Below are 12,741 nucleotides of genomic sequence, written 5' to 3'. Positions count from 1 at the left end.
GAAACAAAACTTAAACAAAACCCCCAGCTAGTAAAGCCATACCACGGAGCAGAGGATACAATCCTGTGAGAAACCAGATCCCTAAGGAACAGAACCACAATCCCGCAAGTTAATTCTTTTGTTCAGCAAACTGCTTAGGTCTTCTGCCATAACTGAAGATCTTTCATTTCATGTGTTGATTTTAACATGCTCTGCACAGCAAAACTCAGTAGAAATCTTTGCTATTAAATCTGATTTTTCCAAGAAGCAGCTATTGTCTGGGTATCTCCTCCATGCTCTTTCCCAACAACCTCTACCTGTAATATCAACTGCTGTCAAAAAAGTCAATTTGGTGATACCACTAACTGCTCTAAGAAGAGGATTGAAGACGGACACCAGTGCAGCCCAGGAAAAGGCTGCCATACATGCTGAGCACTAGTGAGAGTTAAACAGGCAACTGATGGAGAAGTATGAAGGTGAGGCTGGGCAAAGTACATTCCCTCACCCCACCAACAGTTACAGATGGGGACCATAGCCTATGAGGAAATAGGATAACCTTGGAAAGAATGATGGAGAAGTCAGGGAGGGAAAGAAAAAAAAAAAAGACATCACTCAAGTTTCCCATGCGTGCTTGTATTTTCTCCCAAATTTTATTAATTGACAAAACCTATTTCATTTTGCAAACAAAGCCAAAATAACACATCACTCAAGACACTCAACGCTGCTGGAAATGAGCTCCAGCAGTGATCATAACCAACTCATCTACACACACACACACACAGGGCAGCTCAGCTCCCTACCTCCAGCAGCCTGGCACACACGTGGCTGACACAGGAACAGGGACAAAACATGGAGATGCATGTCCACATTCTATGAGCAATTTTGAGGCTTCCTTAAAGCAAGAATAGAGCCAAGGAAAACTAAAGAAAAAATTCCATAATTTCAAGGAAACAGAAATTATGCTTTACATAAGTCTGTAAGGAAGATACAAAGCCTCTTCCTCCTAACAATAAACCAAACAGCAGAGGTAATTACCATAAGCTTGCCCAGTTAATACTAATTTGGTCGTATTTGTAAAAAATTAACGTTTTAATGGTGCCTCGTAGATTCTATTGCCACTTAACTGCAGATGACAAAAAGTTATGCATAGGAGTTAGCAATAGTATTACTGAAGCTGCTTGAAACAACTGGAACAAGATTATCTTAGAGCAAGTCTTTAAATAAAGCAAGGCATGTCAACAAACCAGCTCCACTTCTCTGCAAAGTTGGAGCCTGCTGTTAGCATCACCATCAAAGTATACACATAGGCTAAGTGGCATTTCTCCCAAGAGAATTAGCTTCTCTCTCAAAACAGCAGCATTAGTAAGTTTTCCACCAGATTTCAACATGAGAAGTACTGAACATTTGGAAAAAGAAAAAAAAAATCTCTGCCAGATTGGTCCATTTGATCCCAAACACGGGTTTAACACATGAATCCAATGGGGTCTGCACTTCATGGATCAGCTTTTTGGTTTAATAACCAAGCCTGTAAAAGCACTCTAAATTACGATACTTTTTGCATGCTCTATTATAAAAAAATCCCCAGTACTTTCTTGTCTCAAAATGTCACAGATACAACGCAAAGCCTGTCAGGCTGCTAAAATAATCCAAAGCCAATGACAGCAAATAGCAACCTGGCACATGTTGAGCCTTCAGACTCAAAATAGATTTAAATTAACACAAAGATAGCAGGAGAGAGTTTAGTAACAAAGTGAAGAAACCAAGGGAAAAGAAATAAGATTATATCAGTCATCATTTCAATCAGCCCAAACAAGTTAAAAGGCAGCTGGAGGATGGCATTTACGTCTGCCTCCGAGGCTGGGATGAGGGCCAGAATTACACTCCTTGATCTGACTTATTTATGCCATGCTGACACTTCAGCTGGCAGCGATAAAGGTCCAGAGGTCGAAGTCCTGTGAGGCTCAGAGCCATGTACACACACACAGTGTGTCTCTCCAAGCAGTCCCGTCTGGAGCGGGGAAGGAAGGAGCCGGGAGCCACAGCCCTCGCCACCATAAAACCACCTGCCACCATAAAACCACTGCAGCAGTGCCCATTTCAAAGCTTCCTCAGTCCACACAGGAGATTTCTGGAGAGATCCCACCTTTCTCCATACAACCAGTCCTACAAAATAGTGTGCTTTTCCAAGCCAAAGCCAGAGAGAAGCCAGTGGTGCCTCATTTTAAAACTGAGAGGCCACGTCACCAGCTGAAGCCCAGACCACCCACGGACCTCCAAAGACCTCAAGAAAATTCTCTAAAGAATGTGGGGATGGATATAAAGGAAAGCAGAGAGCAACATTTTTGGCACTTCTGTCACTTTCTTAACTGGGATTTCTTACAGCTCCAACTTATTCCTAATTACTTAAATAATATTCACATATTTAAATCTTGTATTTTTAAAACATGAACCATAGATTTCACTTTTCAAGAAGGATTCCAAAAGTTGAATTACAAGTCAGGCTCAAATTCCAGTATAGGGATATCAAGCCTTTTGTTTATACTACACAAATGTTTTAACAGATACAGTCTCTCCAATTCATGGAAACTTGGAATTCTGAGACTTTCTGCATAAATGTCAGAAGTATACTCAAGACTGCAGAATATGATGGAACCACCAGCTAGTACTGAAATCCCACTAGCCTCTGATTTGCTTACATGATTGGCATAAAAGTTTAAAAAAAAAAGAAAAAAGTAAAAGCTACACCATATTATTCTTGAATATATTAGGGAACTCCAGAGCAAAATATGTCCAAAAGCAAATTACAAAACATCAAATTTAGTGAAGGGAAAGAAATAGGAAAAGAAGATGATATCTTTAGATTTCTTTGTTGTAGACACCTGGAGCCTCCATCCAGCTGCAGGATCTAGGCAGGCAGACTAAACTTGAGCAGGGACTTGGATGGCTGGAAATGGGAGTCTGCTCTAAACAACACCTTATTCTTGGAAGAACAGTTGATGAGTAACAGGGACTGGCTGTCTTTAGAGTGGAAAGAAAAGCTGTAAATACACAATGAAGGGATAGTTCTTTTCCTGTGGATACCACTGCCAAGCCATTCTATTTGTTGGATAGTACAAAAGCTTCAGAAACTAAACAGGAGTTTTAATCAGGGACTATTCTTGCTTTTAATTGCTGCACTCAACTTTGATGCCCCACAGCATACCAGGGGCATCAGGCTCTTCAAAAGATGCATTGCAACAAGCGAAATAAAAACCTCTTCTTACTAAAAACCTTCCTTCACAAGAGGGAGGCACACAACCCAGAGACATGAAAGCAAGTTTTTTCCAAATGAGAAGACTGTTTTCTAGTAAGTGTGAAGACTTTTGAGTGCCCAGGAATGACAACTGACACTGGGATGAGAAAGATGGGTCTGATTTGTATACAACCAGCATTAAGAACTTTGACCAGGAGCTCACATATGCACATGGAAAGTCTTTGGATTTGGTATATAGTTAACAAACATACAGAAGAGGTCAGACCACTTCTTACACAAGGGTGCACACTGGACTGTGATCACATTGCTAGTTATGACTGCATTTTTCAAAACAACTTTTAAAGTAAAAGTTGAATCTACTAGCAAGTCCTTATTTCAGAATAAAAATAAGCTGTTCCAAATATCAACTCATCTGAAAGAAAACCTGCATGCTTGTAGCTAATCTACCTCCAGAGCTCGTGTCTGGTGCTTCCTCTGTGGTTCAGAAACATCAGCAATGCATCTGTTTCCTAAACAGTTTCCCATGTCTCATGTCAGATAATGAGCAACCTGTGGTCGTTCAGTCATCTTCAAGGTCAAACCCCTTCATAGTATTTCCAGTAAGTAAATGGGCCTTTAACTGATTTTTCACCTGACTTTTACGAGAATGCAGTATTAACCCATAGCAACTAAACTACTGATTTAAAAAGCTCTAGAAAACATCACTCTGTGTAACCACCAACACTTAGTTCTGCTGGAGCTTTTGAAATGAGAAGAAGTAAAAAAATCCAAGGAAACAGACACTGGTTTTTGTGTCAGTCTATGTAGTGTTTTCAAAACTCATCTAACACAGATGTTCAACAGTTAAATATCCACACAAAATATTCTGTTCAATGAATGAGGTCTGCTTTACTTTCATATTAGCTCTCAGATGTTATTATGAACTTTTAGCCAGATGAAAAGAAAGCCTCCTTCAGGGTAAAACAAACAGCTGTAGTTTGCTTCAGACAATAAGGAATACAAACTGCATGGAAGGATTTTCCATGATTTAACTGTCACCAACAACAGACTAATGAGTCACAGGTAACAGCTTAATACTTAGAGCTTATTGCTAAAGAAAAAAATATTTATGTGATTTCAAAGTATTAACAAGAAAACACAAACTCAGTTTTGAATAGATCCCTGCAGTGTCTCAAACCAGGTTAGCTGTAACCACCCAAGTGAAACTCAGAGTGGACACTGGACACAGGCAGGCTTGCATTGCACCAGGAAAACCAGACTGGAAATGTCAGCCATTGTTTTGTACTCAAAAAGATATACTGTCCTTGCTTTCCTTTAACTGGGGACTGCAAGGGCCAGAGAGCTTCACCAAGCACATTCCAACTGCTAACAAAGTAAGCTCCACATTCCTCCTGGAAAATATTCCAAGAAATGGTATTTGTGCCTCATTTATTTTCAAGAGGGATAAGTGATCCAGCATGAGAATCTTTGTTGGCAGAACCCTCAAACTGGGGAAGAACTGCTACCGGAAGAAACAGGAAAGAAGCAGAAGTAGCTTCACAAAATGTGTATTTGCTGTGAAAATATTGCCTAATATAGTTTTCTGGGGAAGTCAGAAGTATTCCACCTCAGCTGGTTATTCCCATGACTGAAAGTAAAGAGCTGTTGAATGCATGTACAATCATCAGTCCCATAAGCAATCTGCCAGGGAGGGAAGACAAAATTTCTCAAAATAGGGCAAAACCCTTCTTAAGTATGAAAAGCTTTTGTTTTCAGAACATTTTTTCCAAATAGAAAAGGGCTTGCTTATTATTCCAGATAATCTGGAAGAGAACAGAGCTCTCATTTCTGCAGTGTTTTGAAAACTCTTGACATTAGCTTTACTTACTGCAGGTTTCCAGGAAGCTCTTACATCTGAGGAAAATCTTGCAAGCGCAGCACCTTGTAGCAGCTGGAAGTTCTCCTAAAGGATCAACGTGCTCAACCACACTGTTCATGGCTTGTTGGGAAGGGCATTCCCCACTGCACAACCACAGGTGATCCCACAGAGCTGCTGACACCATGCAAGGTTTCACACAAAACCAAGTCACACCACATTTTTGTACAAAACGTGATCTCAAACACTTGGAGGTATCCTCTGGGTTACTCTGCAGATTAACTTTTAAAGAAGCATGAGATACTGGATAAAAGAACTGCAGCAGTACAAAGAATTTTAAACTTAATCTAATTGTAATAACACCTGCAAGTGGTTTAAATGCTTTGAAAAGTCAGACTACATAAAGAATATATTCAGACAGATTGCCCTTTTTCCTACTCCTTCCAATGACATAATCAATCCTTGCAGGGCGATGCAAGACTTAGTAGTCTTCAGAGATGGTTTTTACTATTATCTGATGATCCAGTCAGTCCAAAGACACCCTAGTGTAAGTCCCATGAGGATGCTTTGGATGTTTTGCTGCTCCCAAGTTCCACACTTCACAGCTGTCTTTGCTCTATACAAACAGGACGGCAGCTGCTGGGAATCAAACATCTCAGCTAAAGACAGCAAGGTGCATGAACATCACAGCAAGGGGCATGAAGGCAACTGCTTTGGCACTACTCCCCCTCTCACAAGGGAAAAGGTGAGCAAGAGAGAAGATGAAGAAAGCCCCTAACACAAAAATGAGTTCAGAGGATCATGGATCACTGATCATCTTGCACTTGATTTCAAGCAAGTCAAGGTCATGTTCATCAGGGACCATGTAACATTGAATGTACACAGCATTTCATCTTTGAGTGGTTAAAATGCCATTGTTTTTTCCTGTTCCAACCTGGAATCTCATTGAAATACTTGTGCATTTTACAAAACACTCAAGAGCCCAGGCTATTGTTCCCTGCACTCCCACAATGGGGTTATAGGTATTTTCAGACTGGTCTCTACTGCAAAGATTTCTAAGGCTCAAACTGGACATCCCATTCTCTCCAGACAATGCAGAAAGCATAAACTCACCCACTTTCTGGGTTATCCCTGGAACAAAATCTGACACTGGTAGTGGTCCCACTACTAGGGAAGTGCCATGGGAAGCAGCTTTACCCAAAGCACACAACCATACAGTTCTCTGGATTGTGATCTGGAGCAAATTACAGTAAATTACAGGGTTTAGACACCTTCATCAGTCCTAACATAACTAGGCGGGTCCCTGAAGCTGTTCAGCTACAGACATCACCTGGCTCTAAAAAACAACAAGGAAAAAAAAGATATCCTCATCAGACTTCTAACACAGCAGCAGGGACTACTCAAGGTGAAGTGCAAAAAATTCCAGCATTTTAAGAGATTTTAAGAGATCCTTCCCCAGACACCTCATGTCTCCCCACCCGTGTGGCTGTGACACTCCTGAAAACTGCTGACAGCTAGAAATCTGCACACCCCTCTGTAGCCCCGTGACACTTCCCCAGGAATTACAACACACTTCTGACCTTGGGAAGTGCAGCAAGGTATTTTAAAGCAGTTTTTGTGCACACCTGGGAATGCAGAGAAGAGATCCAGAGAGAAAGAAAGGAAAATATGCAAACCATTTTCCGAATGTAGAAGGAATGTAGAGCCTCAGATAGTAAAAATACATAGAGGCTGGAGGACTTTTTTCTGAAGGTACTTCTGAAGCTAAAATTCTCTCAAGAAGTCATCTTTTTCATACACATTTCTAATTTAAGAAGTCAGTTTTCAAAATTTAAGTTAATGATAAATTTTAGTTTATGAATTAAACCCTGCCTTGAGAGCATCTAAAGATGCTTGTGTATCCTTCACTCAAAAACCTGGTACTAATTGCTGATCTCTGAATATTGGTCAGTTTCCAAACCAGTGAATCTGATGCGTTTCGTATGTCAGTAACCCTGATACCTGACATGAATATTGAAGGAACGAGTGGCTTTTACAACATGGTAAAATGCCAAGCATTAGTAATGCTAGATACCAATACAAACTGCTGATAGTTCTGTCAAGAGATCTGGTAAGACAGTTTTAGCAGCTGGAAACTAATGCACTCAGCAATTAATTGCATGCATCAGGTCAGCCTGAAGTGTATGGTTTTGCTCTTTCCAATTAAGGTAAGTACAGACCTCTCATATTGTGAAGTTACTTTTGGGGGATACTAAGAAAATTTGAAAGGTGCCTATTAACCATTGTATTTGGACATAGAGAAGGTAAGCAACTACCAACTGTTTTTTCCACATGATTTTGCTATATTCTTTAAGAACCTTCAAAAAATCCTATCTTAACCAACCACACATACTAACATTAACAGGAAGGGACACTTAATGGTAAAGAAATGAGCATCCCCTCTCAAGGAGCTTGATGCAAAACCCAAGGATAAAGTGATATTTTGTGCTTCATGCATTTTTCTTGCTCTTCTCTCTCCCTCCTGTCCATTACCACTGTTAGCAGCATTACACCAACATCTTTATTCTCCACCTAGAAGTGTTCACCTAAAAATAGAAACCCTGCTGACCTAAAAATAAAGCCCCTGTTTATAAATTCTGTATTTAACATCAACTACAGAATCACCCATATACGCACACAGCATCCAAACTTCCCTGGGTTTAGACTACAGACAGCTGCTCCCCTGCAGGCTCATCCCTGGGGAAATGCAGCCATGCAGAAGTGCCCAGGGCTGGGCAGGGCAGCAAGAGGGTGGCTGCTGGAGAACCAAACCAGCCCACAGCAGGAATGTGCCCTCACAAATGTAAGCACACGTTCATTACAAGCTGTGATGAGCTCTGTTTCAGACAGGAGTCTGCACCAACACACCCCAAAAACACATGTCCCCATGTGACTCAGCATCCAATGGTTACGCTTATTAGGCATGTGCAGCCAGCAAACCTAGTCACAAATCCCTTAATCACAGGTCAAAAGAGTTGTCAAAGCCTGGATCAGGAAAATGCTGAAGTGTTTTAAACAAGGAACATTAGCTCCTATGGAACGGCAGAAGTACTCAGAGTGTACTCAGAGAGTAAATCATCAGTGATTTACAGCACCAAAGTGACCTGCATCAAAAAAAAAAAAAAAAAAGCACAGTTTACTTTAGAAGTTTCTTATTTTTAAAGCATACTGGGAAACATGAGGCCACAACTGTAGAAGAGGGCCCCAGCACAAGAGATAAATGATCATACTGGAGACAGTCCAGCAAAGGAACTGGAGCATCTCTCCCGTGAGGAGAGGCTGGAGAGCTGGGACTGTTCAGCTTGGAGAAGAAAAGGCTGAAGGGGAGGATTTTATAAATGTAGATAAAAAGCTGGAGGGAGGGTGTAGAGGTGACAGAGCTGGGCTCTGCTTGGTGGTGCTGTGACAGAAGCACATCTAAGGGGCACAAACTGAAACAAAGGATGTTCTCTCTGAACATCAGGAAACACTTTTTTTACTGTGGGGGTGACTGAGAATTTGCACAGGCTGCCCAGGAAGGTTGTGGAATCTCCATCCTTGGAGACACTCAAAAGCATCTGGACTTTTCCCTGAGCAACCTGCTTTAGCTGGCTCTGCTTGAGCCAAGGGTTGGATCAGGCATCCCCAGAGGTCCCTTCTAACCTCAGTCATTCCATGATGATGTGAAATAAAAAGACTAATTCTCTTCAATTACTGATGAGACACCTAGAGCAAGTTTTAAAAGAATACATCAAACTTCATCTAAAGTGTATCTACAGGTGAAGTGTTCTTTATGGACCACCACAGAAAGCTTACTGTATTAACCTGGGATTTATAGGAAGCTGCAACCAAAGAGAATTTCAGTTTTTTATTAAAATGCAAATTAGTTTTTAAACTTAAAGACAATTTTGAGTATACTCAAGGCATGTTTAGAGAACACTTCCTGTGGGTTTTTTTTCCTCATTAACACAGGCAAATATTAAGCACATATAGTGACCCAGGATGCAAAGAGAACGTATTTTTTTCAATGCAAGCTGTGAATCTTTACATTCCATTACCCTCCGAAGCAAAAAAAATCTGCATTTTCAATCATTTAAGTACCTCTGAAGATCTGGTCTTGTAAGCCATGGAATTAAATTTACTGCTCCCAGAGCATGCACCAGGAGAAAGACTGGGTGTTCAAGAGAGAAGGTGAAACACAGCAAGAGGCTCCCACCCACAAATACAGCATTTCTGATTTGCATCTGATAACTGCTCTTTCAGTTTAGTCAAGACAAGAAGATTTACTGTGCAAATGAAACCATACTATTAAGGTGAAGAAAAACATCCAGAACCTACTCTCTCTGAAGACTGCAGAGCCTGTTAATATTTATGAAGTCTGAAGTAGCTTCAAAGACTCTTTACTTCATTTTTCTTATGTCATAACAAAAAGCAGTGCTAAGTCATTAAATTTTAAGGGGACTTCACAACTAAACTATAACTCTTTTAGTAAATTCTGACCTCTAGGAAAAGGCCTGATTTCTTTGGTTTGGGAGTGTGTGTCCCATAGCAACGGCAATGAACACAAGGTGCAAAGAAGAAACTTGCAGGTTCAGAAACTTCCAAGACCAAAACATGAAAACCTCAAAGCACCCAAGATTACAACTGAAGCACTACATTTGTTGCCTGTATTTCTGTGCACAGATTATTACATGGATTAACCTGCCAGGTTAAGGGCAGTGGGCAGAGAGAAAATCTGTTTTGAAAAACCCTGATTCAGCACTTACTGTCAAAAGCTTTCCCTCTGATCAAACACTGTGTCATAAAAATAACACATCAGAGAAAGTGATCTCTCTTCCTAGCATGGATGCTGCAAAAGTCTGTGTAGGAAAGAAGCAGAACCAGTGTTACAGGACAAAGCTAGAAAATTGCGTACTTTATTTGGGCCTGACACAGGTTTGGACAAGAGAGCCTCCAATTCAAGATGACAGAATTCTCTGAACATAATACTGGACTATTTTAGTTATAGCCAGGGCTTTCAAGACTTTGAAGTTAGAGAGCATTTCTGCTGAGGCTGATAAATACTGGGGGTAAGAGAGGGAGGAAGAGACCATTGAATAGCTACATAACTTTAGCCCAAAAAAAACAGTGAGGTATACACTGCCCTTGACTCAAGCCTTCCTGAACAGTATTTATTACCCAGACCTATAAAAAACAAAACATCAGGAAATGTGATACATTACTACTTAAATAAAAAATTATTCACTATAAAATTGTTAATGGGATCACGTGTTACACAAAACACAGACTGGTGTTCAAGAGTCCTTATACATTTGGTGGTGATACAGTCAAAAAATAAAATGTGAATTTTCAGCAGACAAAAAAGGAGAAACGGGATCTTTGTTATTCTTCCAATAGATCTGTCATCACTGTGGGGGTTAAACAGCTAATGCCTCTCCCTAGTTTTGAAGTCTCTGTATTAAGGATTGAACACTCAAGTACCAGAATGATGCTGAAAACATACCACATATATGCAGTACCACATGTATGTACTTTGTATGTATCCACAGACAATGTTTCACACCCAGTACCTAAACCTGACCTTTAACAGCAGCACTAATCACTTCTCAGACACTAAAAGGGTTCCCTTGCCAAAATAAAGTATTCCAGCTGAGGTTTTTCCCCCAGGTCTCAAACACTGAATCTCTTTGGCACATAATACTGCTCCAGCCATTCATTCTTATAATGAACTTCTATTCCTATAACCTTTCCATATCATTCATGGGAAGAGAAGGGGTAGGGGCAGGGAACAGTTTCTGCTGTAAATCACTGGGAATTAGCTTCCAGCTGGAAAGACAGCAGGGCTGCCAGTCAGCCCTCTGATTTTGCCTCTTCATTTCCCCTTCTACCAGTCTCTTTGAAACCGGGTCCCATGAAAGAGCAGAGCTGGGAAAGAGCTGCTGGCAGCAGCTGGGACAGGCTTTTCCCAGCTGCTGCCCTTAATTCCTTGCCCCCCCCCCAGATACTGATGTCAGGTCACCAGGACACAGCAATGCTGGCAAGGCCTCAGGTCAAAGCCTGGGTGATGCCTCCACCCAGAGCAGAAGCCATGCCATGCCAAGGAGTGGCACACACACATCCAAAGAGCAGCAGCCAACTCCAGGCTGCTCGAGAGCCACCCCCAAACAAGGACATGCTGAGCAGATCACATCTCAACAGTGCCACAGTTATATGAGAAAAAAACCCAACACCAAACCTGTCAGTCTGATACCTGAACTCAGGTTAGTCCCACCAACCACCATCCGAAACCAGCTCCAAGAGCTTACCTGCAGAGCAGGATGCACGACATGGCTCATTTCAGTTCAGTCTGGCATCTCAGCCCAAAACCACCTTTATTAGGGCAGAGGGATGAGCCAAACATTCTTGTGGCCACCATATGAAAAATAGTGAAACATAACTCAGGCTTTCATGGAATTTTGCACAATTCAGTGCCATAACAACACTAATTTTGTATTTTATCAGTTTCAGAGCTGGTAGCTTAACTGTCAGCTTCTGAAGAGCACAGACTAGGACTAAAAAAAGCCTTCCCTTTCTGAACAACTAGATGTGGTATTTGATAACTAAACATGGCATTAAAAAAAGTAGTTAAGCTCACACTTCTAATTCTGTGGAATGAAACTATTTATCACATGGTAAAAGTAAAGGCAGGATACTACCAGATAATGCAAAGCACAGGGACCCGAGAGCCCCACTTTATTAAATATTTCCTCTCCCCACCCACATCTCAACCACCACTGGAAATGTGATACTGAGAACTTGTCCATCATTCATTCCATAATCACACAAGCTTAACAGTACCACGTCTACTAATCTAAAACTCCTGAGCTGCAGCAACAAGGCAAGACACAAAAACATGACAAAAAGCTGTCATTTCCCATTTGTGCACACAAGCCCAGCGATGACCCACAGGAGCACACAGAAGGCCACAAAATCTACGCATACCTATTGACCTGTCTGCAGGAGTCCAGGCTGGCAGCCTGAACTGCAAAACAGCCATTTACCATGCCATCCTCCCCATCTCCTCGCGAGTAAGCTCTCCAGCAGCATTCCTCTGCTTCTACTGCTCCACACCAAGATGCATCCAGACACTGCATGCTGAGGAATCAGTACATTGCCGGCTGCTCTTTAACATCAACGCGTGCCTAGCCCTGAACGCGGCTAGGCACAGCCACCGCTCAGGAATCAAACCTCGCAGCAGAACCTGCACTCCCAGCTCTTATTGCTAAATCGGATGCCACCCAGCTGCCACCCCGGCCGGGGGCGGGAGGAGGCAAAGGAGGGTGTGACGCAGCTCTGGCTGCTGCTGCCTCGCCAAGGGAGATCCCTGCTCGCAGCCGGGGAACACCGCCGAGCGCGGCCAAGGGCCGGGAGCGCGGCTCTGCCAGCGACAGCCGCCACAGCGGCCCGAGACGGCAGCTGGGGAGCCCACATAGGTCGGGCTGCGTGTGCACACAAGGATGTGACCTTTACCGGGTTCACCGCCGCCCCATGCGCTGTGTTTACTACAGCCGCTGCCTTCTGGCTGGTGGCGGCGATGCCACCGCCTGTCCCCGCAGCCCAGGGCGGCTCCTCCGTGCCGGAGGGGCGCGGGGGGGAG

The 12,741-nt window shown here is 42.3% G+C and overlaps 1 protein-coding gene across 4 annotated transcripts in view; it reads right to left on the bottom strand.

Annotated features, from left to right (window-relative positions):
* The window catches only part of GRAMD4 (GRAM domain containing 4), a 74,690-nt gene that overhangs the window by 61,391 nt on the left and 558 nt on the right, over positions 1 to 12,741 (bottom strand). Inside the window, exon 1 of one of the 4 annotated variants that reach the window (XM_064422113.1) lies at positions 12,615 to 12,635. The exons of 2 other annotated variants lie outside the window; for them this stretch is intronic. Coding sequence is in view for 1 of the 2 variants with exons in the window: in XM_064422108.1 (XP_064278178.1) it covers positions 12,087 to 12,238 (152 nt within the window). In the remaining variant the exon portion in view is untranslated. Of the gene's footprint in view, positions 1 to 12,086; positions 12,318 to 12,614; positions 12,636 to 12,741 lie in introns of those variants that run through there. One more of the 4 variants, XM_064422108.1, reaches the window with a different exon arrangement.

Source organism: Passer domesticus, chromosome 5 (genome assembly GCF_036417665.1).
Source record: "Passer domesticus isolate bPasDom1 chromosome 5, bPasDom1.hap1, whole genome shotgun sequence".
NCBI classification, from domain to species: Eukaryota; Metazoa; Chordata; class Aves; order Passeriformes; family Passeridae; genus Passer; species Passer domesticus.
This window is presented reverse-complemented; position numbering and strand designations above follow the sequence as displayed.